An 18,286-nucleotide genomic window follows, 5' to 3' on the forward strand; every position below is an offset into this window, starting at 1 on the left:
GGACGCAGCCGGGGAAAACATCAAACCCAACTTTCTCACCTTGAAGGGAATCAAGCGCTCCCGATGCTTCCCCTCCTGCCGCCCTCCCCGCCAGCCCATCCTCCCCGGGAGGGCCCTCCGACGGCCCGGGCTTCCCCCGCCAGCTGCCCCCTGCCCCCCGAGGAGGGGAGAGCCGAGTAGGGGGGGCGCGACTGGCGACCGTCCCCCTCGGTCCCCGCTGCCGGGGGGCCGGGCGGCGGGCAGCGGCGGCGCGGCAGGGCTCGATGCGGCGGGCATGGGGCGCCGGGCCCCCCTCGGACCGCGGCTGCTGCGGGCAGCGCTGCTGCTCGCCCTCTGCCCCGCCGCCGCCGGCGGCACCTGGATGTGAGTAGCCGGGCGCGGGAGGGAGGGCTGCGCGGCGCCCGTCCCCTCGGGTCCGCCGGGGCCCGGCGCTGACGGGGGGCTGCTTCTGCAGGTGGCTGGGCATCGCCGCCGCCGGCGGGCCGGAGAAGCCGGGCTGCGCCAGCCCGCCGCTGAGCCGCCGGCAGCAGGACCTGTGCAAGCAGAAGCCGGAGCTGGTGCCCGCCATCCGGGAGGGAGCGCGCCTGGGCCTCCAGGAGTGCCGCAGCCAGTTCCGACACGAGCGCTGGGACTGCCGCCCGCCGCCCGCCGCCCGCCGCGGGGCCGCCGCCCCCGCCGCCGCCGCCTTCGGGCACCAGCTCAGCAGCGGTGAGTGTCCGCCCCGACGGGGCCGCCGGCCCGCAGGTGCGGCCGCGGGGCTGCCCCGCTTCTCCCCTCCCCGGAGGGGCCCTGCGGGGCGGGCGGCGGGGGCCGGGGCTGCGGCGGGGCGGGCGAGGGGACCGGCCGTCCCGCCTGCAGCGCCGGGCGGAGGAGCGCCGTCGCGGAGGGCGCTTACCGCACCCGCCCCGGGAGGCTGAGACAGGTACACGAAATGCCCCGAGCAGACAAAACCTGCCGTTGTGTCTCCGAAACTCTTGTTGCTTATTGTAATTTTTGCTTCATACGCCCGTGGATGACAGTGCCTTTAACTAGATCCACTTAACTGTGTTGAAATGTTGTTATTCTTAGACTGGTGTTGGGTTTATCCCCTTATGTCATACTTACTAAAGGAGTGGGGTAATGACACGCCGTGTTTCGAAAAGGTCACTTGATTGCAGGTAAAAATCTGCTCACAGCACTAAATGCAACGTGAATTACTTTAAAATGTATCCTATGTGCTCAATCAGACGGTATTGCTCAGCACAGCGAGACCAAAGCTGCTTTCCTTGCGTGAATTAATAATGGAATTGCTGACATTTACACTGAAATAGGGACATTTTGTTTGTATCAAATGGCAGTATCAAAGGTCTTGATCCTGCAAGTTTCTTTTGAGCACTCTGCTCAATGATTTTGGCGTAGCCATTGATGTGAACTTAAGTATTGTGGTGCTTCATTCTGTGTTTGTGCAATCTTCACTTTGTACTACAATACAACAGGGGAAAAAAAAAACAAATATTAACCATGAAAATGTAAAATGAGCAATAAAAAGTGATGCCTATTCCAAAAAGGAAAAGAAAAAAAAAAAACAGGGAGCAGTTTACCCTACTCTATGGAGCTATATGTGTTGTATGTTAGTCTTCTGTCCAATGGGAAGAACTCTTCTTACAGACCCATAAATGGGTGAACTGCCAACCCACGAAGCTTCACTAGTATGTCCTGTGGAAACGTTTTACGACGGTACCAGCACCACAGACTAATATGAACAGGAGAAACAAACAGGAACTCTCCTGCCCATGAGCAGGAACTTGCGATACTGGAAATAACAAGTTGTTTTTTACAACAGTGAAAATTAGTACAGCGAAATTTTAGCTGCAATTAATGGCCAAGCATTGATGTTTTGGTTTGCTTAGAGAGTATACCTTGCTTAACACGGTTTAAAGATCTGTCCCACACTATGCCAGAAGTCTCAGAGAATGGGACTAGCTTAAGAGGCCCAGGCAGGTCCCTCCATGTTTCTTCTGAGGTGTAATAGGAACAGTTAAAGGCTTTTTATGCTGCTGTCTTTCCTATGGCCAGCTTATTCTAGGAAAAGCACATGGGCCAAATATTCCTGTGCCATCCTGATTTCTGCCGGGTTTAAGATTCTTGGGGCTGTTTGCAGCCTTTGTGAGTTAGAACAACCTCAATGTTTGCTAAATTTAGCATGAGGTAAGTTCTGGCTCTATACCAAAGTAACCTGGGATCGTGACAGCTTCAAGCTCCTCCTCTGAGATCTGAACTAACCTTTTCTTCTTCTTTAAATCAATATGAATAGTGAAAAGCAGAGTGGGGAGTAAGGAGTCTGGGGTGTGGTTTGTTTTGGGTTGATTTTTTTTTATTTATTTATTAAAACATAATTGGCTTGAAAGTTTCTGGGGCAAATAAAGTTCCAACCAGATTTAGAAAGGCGTTACCAAAAATCACATGGTACAAGCAGCCAGAAACAGTACCATTAATAGCATGGTCATATGAAGAGGCCCTGAAGTCTTTTTTTGGATGCGAATATCCAGTGCTTTAAACAAGTTAACTCTACAGACCAAGCTGCGATGACTTTAAACTTGTAACTGTTCCCTTTTAATAGTAGTCTGGCTTGTAAAATCGGTTTCTACAGCTCCGCCAGGAAGGTAATCAAAGGGAGTTATGAAGTAACACATTCGTGCCTTGCTTTGTAGGCACGAAGGAGACCGCGTTCATATATGCGGTGACGTCGGCGGGCCTCGTGCATTCGGTGACGCGATCGTGCAGCGCAGGAAACATGACCGAGTGCTCCTGCGACACGAACCTGCGGCACGGCGGCTCGGCCAGCGAGGGCTGGCACTGGGGCGGCTGCTCCGATGATATCCACTACGGAATGTCATTCAGCAGAAAGTTCCTGGATGTGCCCGTTAAGAACATAACGGGCAAGAACGGGAGCGGACTGGCGGCGATGAACCTGCACAACAACGAGGCTGGGAGGCAGGTATGTGTCACCATTCGGAAACGGCAGCAATTGCGTGTTCGGTTTCATTGGCAAAATGGCATCAACCAAACGAGGCCAGTCCTTGACTGCAGGTACAGATAGGGCCAATGGCAAGAACTGCACTAACACTGCCAAAGCAAATGTGTACAAACCCGGAATCAGAGCTGGGTTTAACTAATTAACTAACTAAACTTCACAGGTTAAAAGAAAATCACAAAGTAAGAATTAGATCTGGAGTGCTAATCAGAGTAATCTCAAATAGATATTTGATATTCTGTAGAGAACTTGAAATAGTCTTGTTATCAGCATAATACATTCAGAGTTTTTTCACTGATTATTCTGTTATTATCATGACCTGCATTTTTAATTCTCTCTAATACTGAATGAGCAGGCAGACTGGACACAAGGCATCGTTACTCATCCACAGAACTGGGGTCCGCATCTGAGAGCAGAACTCTAGAATCGTTCAGAGGGGAAACTGAGAGTTAACCTTTCTTTTAAAAGACAGGATGGAAATGACACCTCTGTTTTAAAGTAGCTCACTGGTTAGGGCACTCATCAGAGAAGTGAGAGGAGACTGGCTTCGGATAGCTCTTCTTCAACCCAAAGGACTTCAAACCCATGGTAGCAGAGGGAATGTGTGTGGGGGTGGGGGTGACAGTGGGTCCTCCTGTCCTGTTCTGCAGAGGATGATAAACGGGGGCAGAAACAGCCAATATAGGGAGATGTGAGTCTGTAATCTGGTGCTTGGGGCTTACATCTGGAATGGCAGAGACTTGGATTCTGGTTCTTGCTTTAAAATTAGTTTCTCTGCTTTACCTTGGAGTTTTTAACTACGCAAGTGTTTAATGGCTCTCTCTGGCCCCGTAATACTTTAAATCCGTTCTGTTGGGTGACACAGCCGTAACTGAAGAAAAGAAATGGAGGCTCTCTGGTTTTGACTACACATATCGATGGGCTCCATTGTAACTCAGTAATTTCCTGTAGCCAGAAGCAGCATCAGCGGGTTTTTCCAAAAACAACTTTCCTATCAGCCATAGATGGGGAATAGCCATAGTAAGCCATCATAAGAGCCCTGGTGGTATCATTGCAAACTATTTTAATTTAAACCAATTTTTGCAGTTTACAAGGTAATGTATTTTATTTAATGTCATTAAGTTATATAGTTGGAAAACCAGAAAATCTTTCAGGGACATAGGCTCTTTTCAGGACTGAAGTAGAAGAAGCAAACTTTAAAACTAAGTAGATGCTGAAAACAGTTATTGTGAGTTTAATTAGATGCCATTCAGCTACTTTATCTCCAAGGAAAGGTGGTTGGTATTATGTAGTAGGGGATGTTAATAAGAGGAACAGAAGATTAAGTGATTATTTCCTTAGGGAAAGAGCAAAGGGTCATTTATCACATTTGTAGAGAGAGATAGTTAAGGGAGGAGATAATAATGTTCATAAAATTATCTCCCTTAATTTCATTATTTTTAATATACAGATATTAATTTTTATTATAATACTCATGTTTGTCATTAGACAGTGCCATTTTCTCATATTAGGGTGAGAGTCAAAGTGTAGGGAAGAAGAGTGCAAGGCTCCAGAGGAACTTCAAAGAGAGATGTGATTTCTGTGTTTAGGTGACAGCAACACAGGTCTCTTTGATAACCCTGTTCTCGTGTCTGCCTCTAGCTCTATGTTAGCAACTGCAGCAGTTTGCCGTCCTTTTGTCTGCAGTTACAGTGTTTGCTTATGGTCTGCCAGCACCATCCTTGTGCCCATCACTCGCTCCTGCAGGTGCACCAGCATTTCTGTCTGGGGTCTTGCTCCGTGAACTGTGCCAAGGAACCGTTCAGCTTTAAACACACACCCGCACACACCCACACCCACACCCCCCCCAGAAGAGAAACTTTTCTTTTGAGGTTGCTTTCTTTAAAGTTGGATCAGTTCCCTGATCTCATCTATAGCGGTCACACAGACAGCTGGGCCACCTACCTCATGGGGACAGGACTGACTGGCAAAGGGGAAGAGTGCATTCAGTCGAAGATAACATGTTTTCAAACAGTGAGCTAAAGCTACAGGCGGTTGGAGGATGTAGTTAAGCAAGTCTTTGTTTTCCATGAATAGTATTTTTGACAGGATCCAAGTTATCTTAGATGCCAGTTATATGCCTGAAAACATCATCGATTCTGAGTCCACATCTTTAATGTCATGCAACTGTAGTATCGTCTGTTACTATTCATGTTGAGTGGTACCTCTTAATATACATAACTTCACGAAAGCAGAGTTTTAGACTAGGCTGTCGATCTCCAGGAATGTGGTAGAATCCAGCCCAAAAGGATCTGTCCGGTCCTGAGGACCTTTCAGGATTTCAGGCTTTTCACAATACTGAGCTCTCCAAGAAGGCTCTCAAAGTACGCTGTCACAGGCTCATTTGGTGCACACGATACCTATGCTCATTCCTTTTCCAAGACACTTTACTGTGTTTTAAAAAAAAAAAAAACATCCACTGCAAGCCTGAAAGGCCGGAAGATCCTTATTTCACCGATTTTGTATCAATGGTGTATTTGTTGTTCATTATCTGGGAAGAAAATATGCAGACTATTTAGTCAGCTTCCATGCATAAATATTTTGTAACTTAATGGCAAACTGTAGGATAAAGCAAATATTTTGACCCCTGTCCAGAGTGAAAGAGAATGTTTATTGTTGGTACTTGGGATTTGTAGCAGCGATATTAGCTGAAGTAAAGTTCAGCAGAACTCTTGATTTTTGTAGTTTCAAAATCCTTAACTAGGAGATGTTGGAAAATGTTGACCTTCATGTTTTGGGGCTTATAAGAAGAATGTTTTGCAATGTATCTTGGTACCTTATGACCTTTTGTAATAAATACTGTCGTGTTCCTGGTTCTGTGTCTTGCAAGAGCAGTCTTCCAGGGACAATACTTCTGTGTTTGTTTGGAGTTACGAATGGAACTGGTATGTGCAGAATTCTCTTGATCCTTTCCCATTTCCATACAAAATGATATTTTACATTTCTACATCTCACAGTTAAATCCAAGATGTATCAATTTTAAACCAGTAAGGATCCTTTGACTGAGTTGTCCACTGTTTAGGATACTAACCTGAACCTCAGAAGATCCAGATTTCATTCCTTATTCTGCCACAAGATAAATGTTCATCATCTTTTAGCATTGTAATGTTCAGGATACCTAGATGTGCATATGTGAGTTGGGTACCTCCGCTCCTTAAATTAAAGGATGAGGGGAGTCAGGCACTATGGTTTGAGTATTATTGTAGGAGTATTCTTTCAGTGTTGGAAGAATTTCTGCTCAGTTTTGCACTTGTGGAAATTTATTTGATCTGCAGGACTTGTGTTCTCACATTGAAATAGGTTGGCTCATCAGAGAGTTTATTTTTACTGATACTTGTGGGTTGGTAACAGACCCACCAACTGCCTGGAACTGTTCTTAAGTGTTGTACCTCTGGTAGGACGTGTGCTTGTCTTAATGAATAGTCCTGCTATCTTCTCCCAGTGGCTTGAATTAGGCTGTTTGATTACAGGCATCAGTTCCCATTGCAAAACCAGTACTGGCAGCCCCTGTCTCACAGCTGAGGACAGTGCCTGCAACAGAGAGCTTAGCTTGGAGTTATTAAGCATTAAGTGGCATTAAGGGGTATAAAAACTGTGATTCCACTGACATTCTCCTTAGTTGCAGACCAATCTCTGCTTTTTGCCCACCCACGTGTCGTAGCCACACATTCCCACCCCATGCTGCTCCCTCTGTTAATTGCATTGGATCAGTGAATGGAACTCAGTTTAAAAATGATCTTTTTTTCGGGTTAATTTTTAACACAGATCAGTGTTTAGCACTGTATCCAGTTCATCACTTAACGCTGTGCTCTTGTTGTGCTATTACCACCAGGGCTGAGGGCAGCAAGTGGCAATAGGGGCAAGAGCAACAGCTCAGGTGGGCTTGTGGCCGAACACAACACTCCTGGATCCAGCTCAGTTCCACACTGATCACATCCCACCAGAAGGCTGCGTCAGCTCTACAGGCACCCTCAGGTTTATTTGCAAGGAAACAGCAAGAGAAGATTCCTAGTCCCTAAATTTTGCCAGATGTTCAACTATGGGAGTTCATTAAAGTTCACATGGCAGCCTGAAATCCAGCGGCATGTTTTGTGATCAGCCAAAGCAAGATGTCAGCTCCCTGTGCTGGCAGTAGGGGCAACCCAAAATATGTTGGAGTCCAACCAGAAAACTTGCCCATCATAGCAGCTGGGAAGCAATAGCCCAGGGTCAGGCACAGTTGTGATGACACCATAAATCATTCTACAACACATTGTATCAAAGCTTCATGTGAGAATCCTGAGCAACACAGAATAAAAACGCAAATGTTTGTAACTGCTATGGATGTTCTCAGTGCTTCCACACACAACCACATTTGTAGTTCTTGCATTGATCTGATCGTCCATACACTGCCTGAGACTCCAGCATCTGTTTCTGCTGTTTAGAGACTCTGTCTCCCTTTAGTTTTTATCCTCGGAGAAAGGCTCTGAGTGTCATCTGCTGGGCTACTTGCCCACATGGAAGTAACTCGCCCTTAGCACCTAGCAGACGTGTCCAGTGCTTCCCCTGAGAAGTTCTGGATCCTTCTGCCTCATGCAGATTTTACTATGCCTGATTCTAGCAGACTTGGAAGTACATTTCTTTCCCCAAGCCAAACTGTATATTTTCCCCCTGTTGTTTCTTCCCTAGTTAGTACCCTGTCATACTGCAGTGAAAGCAAGGATTACATCTGTAACCTTATAAATCTTATAGCAAAATGTGGTTTCAAACTACTTTGAGATTCTGGTTACTTGCTATGATACAAATAACTAATCCTAGAAATTAGAAAATACTATTAAATCCCTTCTGTTTGTAAATTGTGTGTAAAATTTATCTTTCAATACCATGTTTCTCTTTCCCTTGACGTTTTATTAGGTTATCTGTATTCTAACAGACTTCTGTCCTTGGATCTCAAATTCTCATCTGCCTCAATCACTGTTACGTCTTAATGATGCATATTCTGACTACCCAGTGATTTCCTTATTGATAGATTCTGGAGATACGAGCACAAGGTCACATCGGTCTATTAAACAGAAACTAGCCTGTGAAGGAGAGAAGATAAGTATCTACAAGAATTACTGCCAGTTGATTTGCCACTGAAAGAGTCTGTGTGTGCTCTGGGGTGAGGGTCTGCTTGTTGCAATATTCTTATTTCTTCTAGGATAGGGAAAAATCTCCAATCCCAAAAGCAATCCACAGCACCTGGAAGTATCTCTTGTATTGGTGCATCACTTCACCAGGTTTAGTTTGCAAAGGTTAATGGCTGTTCTAGGTCAGGGCATACACCTGCTCGTTCTTGCTAATGGTTCTGTGAATGCCTTGCTTGTTTGGCTTCTGTAGTAACCTCTACCAACAAATCAGTCGTGTTCATTAACCAAGGACGTGACTCCAAGCAAACACTTCGGTCGTGTATTTTTAATAATTATGTTTGTAGAGTTATATGCAAATACCAACTCGGGCTTGTGTCAATATCTTTGGGGCAGAACATGGCAGGAGACCTCAACTCCCGCTGAAATCAATGGATTTAACCATGTTGGACTCAGTGACCGCAGTTACCATGACGAAAATTCCTAGTTTAACACACAGGGTAGAAACAGCTCGTTTTATCTGCTCCATGCCTTGACTAGCTCTGAAACTTTGAGGATGGCATTTGTGCTGCCTGAGCTACAAATAAGCAGTCTGGGACTTGAGTTTATTTCTAGTCATGCATAGGGTCAGTAGGGCTCGGTAGGATTTCAGGGCCTTGGTCTCACTGCAGAATCAGGGCTTAAGAACAAGCACAAATGAAACTACTGTCTCAGGGAAAATCAGATGAGAGTGTTAGATTTGTTTTCTATTTCTTCTTCCCTAAGACAGTTAGAGAAAGACAGATTGACAGTGGTTAATATTTTTGGGGGTTGTGGAGTAAGTGAAGGTTTAGGGTGAATATTAATAAACAGCATGAAATTGGATTTCTTTTGTCTTCCCCACTTTGTGGAAAATAGTGGTTCCTCCACAGAAGAATAATTTGAATCTGTATTGACCTTGCTGCATAAGAAGTTTAAAGAGAAACTTACTATGAATTCATTAAAAATTCACTCTTTCTGTTACTTTTCCCAATTGCCTTTATTGTGGAAATTAAATAGGATGGAAAAGGTTAGTAAAATGGAAGACACTATCATGGGCTTTCTGCACCATTAACTAATGGCTCGTATGAGTCTACAGGATGGCTCCAGAGAGTACCTTAATGGAAAGGTAAAACAAAAAACCCCCCAAATTATGGTACCTTATCCTTTTGCTGTATCTCTGCATGCGGTGATTTTTCTGTGCACTTTTCCAGACTATAATGTAAGATGTGTCACAACTCCAATTGTATAATTTTATAGTACAACTATTAGATATTCCAGATTGTCTGCTGACTATTTGAATTGCAGTCCCAGATAAAGTTACTTCTTGTTTACAGATTCCAGTTCTTTGAGGCTTGGTCTCATATATAGGGAGCCCAAATTCTTGAGCGTTGCAAAAGCTTAACGTAGGCTGCAGATTTCCGTTGTTGGTCAGACAGTTATTGTTCAGCCCAGTGCTTGCGTTTGCGTGGGTGTGGAAAAGTAGCCCACCTTAGGTTATTTTAATGTTGGTAATAACTGGAAATTTTGCTAAAACATTGAAAGTTATAAAAGTAGTGTGAGTGCAACTATTGTATTTGTTAAATAGAGCCGTTATGCAACTGGAGACACTAGAAACCCATGATAGTACTAGTATGCCTGAATTACAAGAACAGGGCTGGATCCTGTAAGTGGGAAGAACCTGAGATTTACTCCAGAATTCCTGAGTTGAAAACGCCTCTGCTGAGCTATAGCGACTCCTTTGATAGACCTTCCGTGGAGCTCAGAGACATGGGCATCCTCCTGTTTTTCCAACACAGGTCTGCCCCGAGGCGCCTCCAGGCCGTACGCTGCGCTGCTTCGGATGCTGAGCCACGCTGGTCGCACAGACACTGTTGTGCGACCTCAAACCATTCCTGTGGCCTTAATTACAGACTGTGTTGTGGATGTTTAGTGATCTTGATGGTAGCCACAAGGCACCCTTGAAAGATGGCATAGACCTGCCCAGTAAATGTCTTCCCACGTAGGAATGGTGCCGTTACTTGCCCTGTCCCTGCTTCCCCTCCTGCTGTTCCCCAGGAGGGCCGTTTGCCTTCCAGCGGTGGGAGGAGCGACGCAGGACATGTCGTTTCAGGTATTTAGGATCCTCCAGAATGAAAAGCCAGCCAGAAATACAAGCTTTCATTATTGTGATTCAATATTGCTACGTTATCACCATTGCAAAGTGCAAATGCAGAGCTCTTCTGAAGACCAGGCTTCCCATAGTGGGGGTCTGGAGTTGGAAACCTGATTCCTAACATGCATCCTCCTGTGCTCTGGCTTCCCCATCACTGAAATGGCAATGGCAGCTGTAACATTAAATACTTTGAGACCTCTGTGTTACTGATGTCAGGCAGTATTCCTAGTGAGCGAAAGACCGCATCCAAATGTCGTTCTCCCTTTGCTTTCAGGCTGTAGCAAAGCTGATGTCAGTGGATTGCCGTTGTCACGGTGTTTCTGGCTCCTGTGCTGTGAAAACTTGTTGGAAAACAATGTCCTCCTTTGAAAAGATTGGCCGGTTTTTAAAGGATAAGTATGAAAACAGCATACAGATATCAGATAGACTGAAAAAAAAGCTACGCAGGAAAGAGAAGAGCCAGCGAAAAATACCAATTGGGAAAGAAGACCTTCTGTATGTGAACAAATCGCCCAATTACTGTGTCGAAGACCTAAAACTGGGGATCCCTGGGACTCAGGGAAGGGAATGTAACCGCACCTCGGAGGGGCCCGACGGCTGCAACCTGCTGTGCTGTGGGCGCGGGTACAACACCCACGTCGTCAGGCACGTGGAAAGGTGTGAATGCAAGTTTGTCTGGTGCTGCTACGTGCGCTGCCGGAGGTGCGAGACCATGACCGACGTACACACCTGCAAATAAGATGAAGTACAGAAAACACGGCCAAACCATCCCACACTGTTTGGTACACACAACAAGGCAGTAAATACTCTTACCATGTGGGATTGCAGGGGGATCAGCCTCAGGGGGAATGGGTATTGCCAAACAACGGGTAGTCCAAGCATTTGGCATATGAAAGAGCAACTGAGCGAACAGCAGCCTGCACACAGGGACAGCTAAAACAACAAAAAAGGATTCCTGATGACACATTTGAACACGTAACTGCATGAGCAGGGACAGACACTAAGCTTTCCAAGGCTTTAATAGCCACAACGCCCTGAAGATCCATGTGGTCAGTAGGTACAGTAGAGAAAACTCAAGATCTCGTTAGCCAGAGATTGAAGAGTTAAGAGGGTGTGTAAGACATATTAGATATAATCCTTATGTCTGGATTTTTAAAACTGGGACTAGATGGTTGATTTCTGCAGGCTTTAGGAAAAAAAAAAAAGATGGGAGAATGTTCTGCTACTGATCATGAATCATTTGCTTTGCAACCATTTGGAAAGCTGTCTTCTGCATAATATGCAGAAAAGTGTCTGGTACTGAGAAACATGCGTGACTGCAGAGAGCCTGGGTGGAAGAGAACAGTCCATCGGTGTGGAGAAAGCTGTGTCCAGAGTAGAGGGGCTGGAGCACAGCTTGATGAACGTGAACAGTGTACCAGATAGCAACCCCAGGGTTTTTTACAGGTTGTCTTTCAAACACAGAAAGGACAGGTCTGAGGAGGGACAGAAATACAGTTTGGTATTTGAAGGAAATAAAATCCTTCACAGGCATTTCCTCGGTATCTGAATACACAATCTGCGAATCAGCTGGTCGTCACCCCACCGTTGGACTGTATGCAATAACCTGCCATGTTCAGCCTTCTTGCTAGTGGTTCACCATCATTTTCACAATTAGCCATACAAGATTCAGTGCAAAGAAATCTGCCATAAAGCAAAAGATTTTTTAAAACATTGCTTTCTCTTATAGAAGCAGCAGCTACAACTCTTCATTAGGTTGCATCCTAAGTAAGTTCAGTGCACAATGTATTTTATGTACTGGCTCACACCACTAAAATATTTAAACTGTTATTGGTAACATTTTCTCCCCCTCCATATGGTGGCTCAGTTTTATTTTACATCTGTGAAAGGTTGTTTATTTTTATGCAATGATTTAATGCCTGGCTTAAAAAGCGTCATGTGAAAGGATTTCTGTTGTTTAAATGTGCAAAGACTTATTTTTGATAAGACAAGAAAGTTTATATTTTGTAAATATTTAAATTATGCAAGTTGTGTAAAAGGTTTCCAAAACTAATGTGATAAGATAGTTGACAGCCTTTGACATTTGTTGGTTAGATATTTGTTACTATTGTCGTAGCCTTTAATTGATTTTTATTTGCATGTGCAGGGGGAAATTAGTCAGAGAATTACATAAATGTTCTTTTTTTTTACCATCAGGGTGGTTATAATTATTGCAGTTAATACACACTGATGTGAAACACTTACTATGATTTTCTAAATGATCAGTTAATTAATATTCTGTATACTTTTTTTATTCTTTTAAATCCATTTTTACAAACAGTGAAATCCTGGCTCCAGCGGTAAGTGCAGAACTCCCACTGACATCAAGGGGACTTGAAAGGGTTTGCAGTCCCTTAACTTGTTCCACACCAACAGTCAGTTTTTAGAAAGAAATCACCCTAGACACTTTGGTTGAAGCTTTCAAAGTTACTTGGAGGAATTAATTTCCTAGTTGTCAGTTGTTTTCCCATGAAAGATGGTGACCGGGTTCCCTGTCACTCTTTATTGGATGTGTAGGTCAGGAAGAAGCAAACAAAATCTTCTGTGTTGTGGTACTTCACTGCCTCATGTGGAGTATCTTAGGAACATTAGTTCAGCAACCAAGAAGTCCTTTATCTGCTGGTTCTTATTGTACCTTCCCTCCACATTTAGCCAGTCTGTCTCCATTGACCTAGCCAAATAATTATCCTGAGGCCACAAAATCTGCTGTCTATGGGAAGGGTGCTCAGCGTGCCAGTCGCTGTCACAGCAGGATTCAACACCCTCCCTGTGAAAACTTGGATGCGGAGGACGCGTCCTGGTGGAAGACCCTGAGAAGAGAGTTGTGAGCCCGAGGTTGTTCCCATCTTCCAGCAATGAAAGTAAACCCACAGGCTCCACGGGCTGTGCCACAGCACCTATTGGCAGCAAGGATGGGACATGCTACTGGTCACTGTTGGTATGAAGGTGTTGTAGACAGCACTTCTCTCTCATTCTCAGTCTGCCCTGCGTCAAGCTGCTGGCAGAGGTAAGTGCCTCGGTGCCCTACATGAGACTGCTCCTAGCAGAACCTCCACTGAGTTCAGTGTTGAGGTCACGACTGTTTTGCTGTATGGGGCTCCAGCAGGAACCAGCTGCTGGGAGGTCAGTGTGGAGACCAAGATCTTATAGAATCATAGAATCATTTAGGTTGGAAAAGACCCTTAAGATCATCGAGTCCAACTGTTAACCTAGCACTGCCAAGTCCACCACTAAACCATGTCCTCAAGCACCACATCTACCTGTCTTTTAAATACCTCCAGGGATGGGGACACAACCACTTCACTGGGCAGCCTCTTCCACTGCCTGACTGCCCTTTCGGTGAAGAAATTTTTCCTAATATCCAATCTAAACCTCCCCTGCTGCAACTGGAGGCTGTTCCCTCTTGTCCTATCGCTTGTTACTAGGGAGAAGAGACCGACCCCCACCTCGCTACCACCTCCTTTCAGGCAGTTGTAGAGAACGATAAGGTCTCTACTGAGCCTCCTTTTCTCCAGGCTAAACAACCCCAGTTCCCTCAGCCCTCAATCTGTGTCTCAAAACTACCTTAGCTTTTACCAGACCTAAAGGTTTTTCCGTGCCTGATCTGTAAAGTAAGAAAAATCGCCACTGTACTTCTCTGCCTTAATTTCTGGCAGGGTAGGAAATGGGGAGAAAATGGTCCTGGACTCCTGGGCCTAAGGTCAGCTTCAGGGATTTGCCCAGGAGAAAAATCTCAGTAGGCTGTTTCTGTGGGTTTGAAGGGGAAGGGCACTCACATCAGCATTGCACAGATGCAGCCAACAAAATCAGGGTGTCTCTTGCCTGCTTAGCTAGCCAGTATTTGACACTGCATTATTTTTGAGAGGTCATCTAGTTCCAAAAAAATATCTTTTTGTTCTTAATGTTGTTAATAAAAGATTTTTTTTCTGGTTTTGTGGGGAGGAAGAGTTTATTTTTTCAAAGAATAACAAAAGACAATGAGAAGTGGCAACACATGATTTGTGAAAACTACAATGGCTGAGCAAACAAGGTAATGGGTTTGAAGCTTCACTGGTGGCAGAAGGACCCATCTTGCCTCTGAGGAGCTGAAGAGAGCTATTTGATGGGAGGTGGCATTACCCTTTCTGCACGGAGGGCAGAGCACCGGTGAGGGCAAGCGCACGCGGTCTGAGGGGCTGCTGCTCACTCTCCTGCTGCGCTAACGTTGGGGGCTTGGAGGGGGAAGCAGAAGCAAAGCTGAGTGCATTGGGGAGACGGGAGCATGAGCCCCTCTCTTTACCTCTCACAGCTGAAATTGCTGTTTAAGTTAAGCTCCATTGTAACATCGCAGTTACATCCATAAAACTAGTTCTGGATGGGCAGCATCAGCGAAAGCAATTGTGGACGGGATCAGGATATGAACATTGTTTTGTAGTAGCATCAGGACTAGAGAAATTAGCTGACATCTATTGCAGTATTTATTCCAGAAAACTGCCTTTACTCCTTCCACACTCTGGAAAAGCTCTCCTTGGGTGACAGCGGGAGGGAGAACCATCTGTAAGACAGCATGCCTCCAGTTTCAAAGAGGAGCCTACGTACGACATATGTGGTTCAACTACTTTTGTGGGCATATGGCACTGGGATGAATTTCATTTACTCAGTTTAATAGGGTGGAGGTTTTTTCCAAGTGCTGGGACTGGAGGATCAAGGTTGTTGACTTTGAAAACACAGCCTTATAATACTCTCGTATAGCTTTGCAATAATACATCCTCTGTTTGAAAGTAGCTACGTGTGTGCTTATCTGAGCAAGCGAGATTAGAAAAAAAAATTGGAAAGAAATTCACAGGTCGAGTGGGGAAAAGGTCTTACCTCAGTTGTGTTCCCTCATGCTGCCCTTTTATGCATGGAGCAGCAGTTTGTGAAAAGTAGCAAACCTATGAAAAAATGCCACAAGTTTACTTTTTGAAGAAAGGATAATTGTAACCTCTTCTGAAAATGATATATGCTATTTTGAAAGCAGAAATGCATGTGCACTGGCTGCATATTTTAAGAGCAAAGTTGTGTTGTCAACTGAAGTGCCGACATACTCGGAGGAGTTACGGCAGGAATACAGCTGGTCAGTCTGTCGACATGCCAGCCCCTGCGTGCGTCGGCAACAGAAGAACTCTGTCTTGTCCTTGCCTGTTGGAGATCCCTTGTCAAGGGATGTGGAGTAAATGGAGATTGTCTCCATTGCCATCAAAATGTCTCTGTGCTGGGCAGCACTTTTCAGTGAATGACAAATATGTGAGATGTATGTGTAAAGTACACAGCAACAATTAGCATTGGTCATTCAGAGGAAACGATGTTAAAAGGACATCCACTTTGGCTGAGGTTTCTGACAGAGCTGAGATGCTTGATTTCATTGAAGGATGAGGTTTCACAAGGTAGCAATTTGACTTTAGGGGGGTTCCTCATAGATCAAAACTGTCACGGCTAGGTCATGTAAAGTGCTGAACCCATACCAACTCACTCTGCTGGCTAAAATTTATGAAAAACATGTAAAAGGATCATTCCACTGTGGCAGACTTCATGCCAAATGAGGCACTGTTTGTCTGAGCCCTCTAACTTATGGTAGATATCACACAGGGTGGAATATCAAGAAGTATCAGAGTGGACTAAATGTTATTATTTGCTCTCGAAAATCTGCCAAAAATGGTAATTGTGAATCCTCTCCTGACCGTATCCCGTCTGTCCTGCCAGGTAATCTGGAGTGCCCAGATCCAGTAGCAGCCGTAACGGTGAATGCGGTATCATGACTTTATTTTTCATTTCATGCAAGGATTTGCGATAGCTATTCTTAGGATTTTACACACTTTCACAATTTTTACTGTTAGTGAATCACCACAGGAAGACAATCGCCAACAATACCTAACTAACTGAGAAACAGGGCTTCACACCCATACGTCCAATGAGCATCGCTAAGGAGAAGAGGAGGAGGAGGAGTATTCTGACTATAAATAGGAAACTGGGGAGAAATTGCTTGCTCAAAGTCACTTGCAAAAGTAGTGGCAGACCTAAAAAAAAATAAATAAGAATAGGCAGGTCTCCTGATCATCAGCCTAATGCTTTGGCTACCTGGTCACTGCATTTGTTTCTCAGCCCACCTAGTTTGAAAAATGTGGTTTGCCAGTTAGGATTGTACAGTAACCATCCGAGTCATGACTACTGGGCAAGTTCTGCTGCAGAGCCCAGTACAGTTTTTCAAGGAGAGGCAAAGACTAAAATAATCAGTTGGCTAAAATTGCATTTCCTAAACATGGTCCCCTGTGGTTTGTATTTCTGGAAGTCAAATATGCTTTTTTCCCCCGCACAAATGACAAATTCATCCTGAAAGGAATGGTGCCTGTGAGCTCCATGTTAATGCTGCAGATCATTAGTGCTAAAATACTCATGCCTGTCCCAGAGTCTGCTGTTACACTGAATCGACAACTGTGTAATTCTACAGGTAGCTCTGTTAAATAACTAATGGTTTACTCAGCAGAGAATGAAATGGGAATTAATCCTCTCTGGCCACTGTGTCAGCTCTGCAGGGCTGGAAGTACGGTGGCAGATAGGAACATGAGACTGCAATTCATTTCACAGCTAGCAGATAACACTGACTGGTGATCCCTCTGGCCGAGGCTGGAATTTGGATGCCAGGGCTGACTGTAAATGGATGGCCTTCAGTGGAGGGCAGCTATCGCTTCATTTGCACAGCAAAGAGGTGTAACAAATAAAGCGCCTAGGAGAGTGAAGGCAGACACATGTGTGGAGCTTAGATGCACTAATTGAACTGGAGAAAGATAAGAGATCTTCATTACAGGGTAGTGCCACGTACCTTGTGAAACCTTCTTCTGAACCTGAGCCTGCAAGCACGAGTCCAGCTTGTCGCAGGCTAAAAGATCACAGCCTATCTCAGGGTTTGGCCATTTCATTTTCCTCTCAGCCTTGCTGTGTTTATGACTGTACAGTGTAACTTTAAATGAGCTGCATGTTTTCCTTGTGAATACTTCAAGAATCATCAGCTTACCATCCATTTTTTAAAATTTTTTTTTGTAATATCAAGTTATGTGTGTATCAGGATGCCTTAATTAAAATGCTGAAAGTTCTGATTGGGTAAGACTTCTATAATCATTTTCCCCAGAGCCCTAAAAATCTGTATTTGATTGTGGAGCAGAGTGAAACACATGTCATGAGCATTTCTGTTTTCTAGAGAAAGAGCTTGACACTATACGAGGGGTTAAAAACAGCCTGCAGGATTATTTATGTGGATGATGATTTACCCTCTGTGCTGAAAGGTACATTGTGCCTCGTGTCAGTAGCACAAAAACCAGCTGACAACTGAAACAATGTCCCGTTCTCTTGCATGGACCAATCTGCCCCATAATCTAAGAAATTAATTTGACACTCTATTGTGTCTCAGGATGCGCTAAATAATATTTAGACATTACACAGACTGAGTTTTTAGAGGATCTGTATGTTATTAAGAGAATCAACAGGCAGAGGAACACAACATCAAGATACTATTCAATCCCAGTTTAAGATGTGCTATTTGGGTTTTTAAAAAACAGTTCTGGCTAGTCAGTGCTGATTACGCCAATGGGAACAAAACCAAAAGTTACCTTGAACTCAGAGAGCTGCTAAGTTTTACACTTGCTGACTTTGGCGCTTTAGGCTGCAGTCTCGCGGCAGGCTGGGTTTGCCCACCAGGTTGGCTGAGCGGGTGCCCAGGTCCTACCCCATGCCCTGACCCCAGCCCGTCGGTCGGTTTAGCGATATGGTTCACAGAAACACTCCACAAACAATAGATTTGGCTCAGTTTGGAGCAGCAAACTGCAGCAAGGACGTGGCAATAAGAACTCAAGGAGGTGAGCTGACTGTGCTGCCAACATCAGAATATTGTCCAACTATGGTTTC

The 18,286-nt window shown here is 44.8% G+C and overlaps 1 protein-coding gene across 1 annotated transcript; it reads left to right on the forward strand.

Annotated features, from left to right (window-relative positions):
• Nucleotides 1-274: 274 nt before the first annotated feature.
• Nucleotides 275-11,069, forward strand: WNT16 (Wnt family member 16; the record flags this gene model as incomplete). Its single annotated transcript, XM_082311255.1, has 4 exons — nt 275-363; nt 455-708; nt 2,691-2,977; nt 10,605-11,069. 4 exons carry the CDS (start codon nt 275-277, stop codon nt 11,067-11,069), a joined length of 1,095 nt encoding a protein of 364 aa, XP_082167381.1.
• Between the last annotated feature and the right edge of the window lie 7,217 nt (nt 11,070-18,286).

Source organism: Platalea leucorodia (assembly GCF_965183815.1).
Source record: "Platalea leucorodia genome assembly, chromosome: 4".
Taxonomy (NCBI): domain Eukaryota; kingdom Metazoa; phylum Chordata; class Aves; order Pelecaniformes; family Threskiornithidae; genus Platalea; species Platalea leucorodia.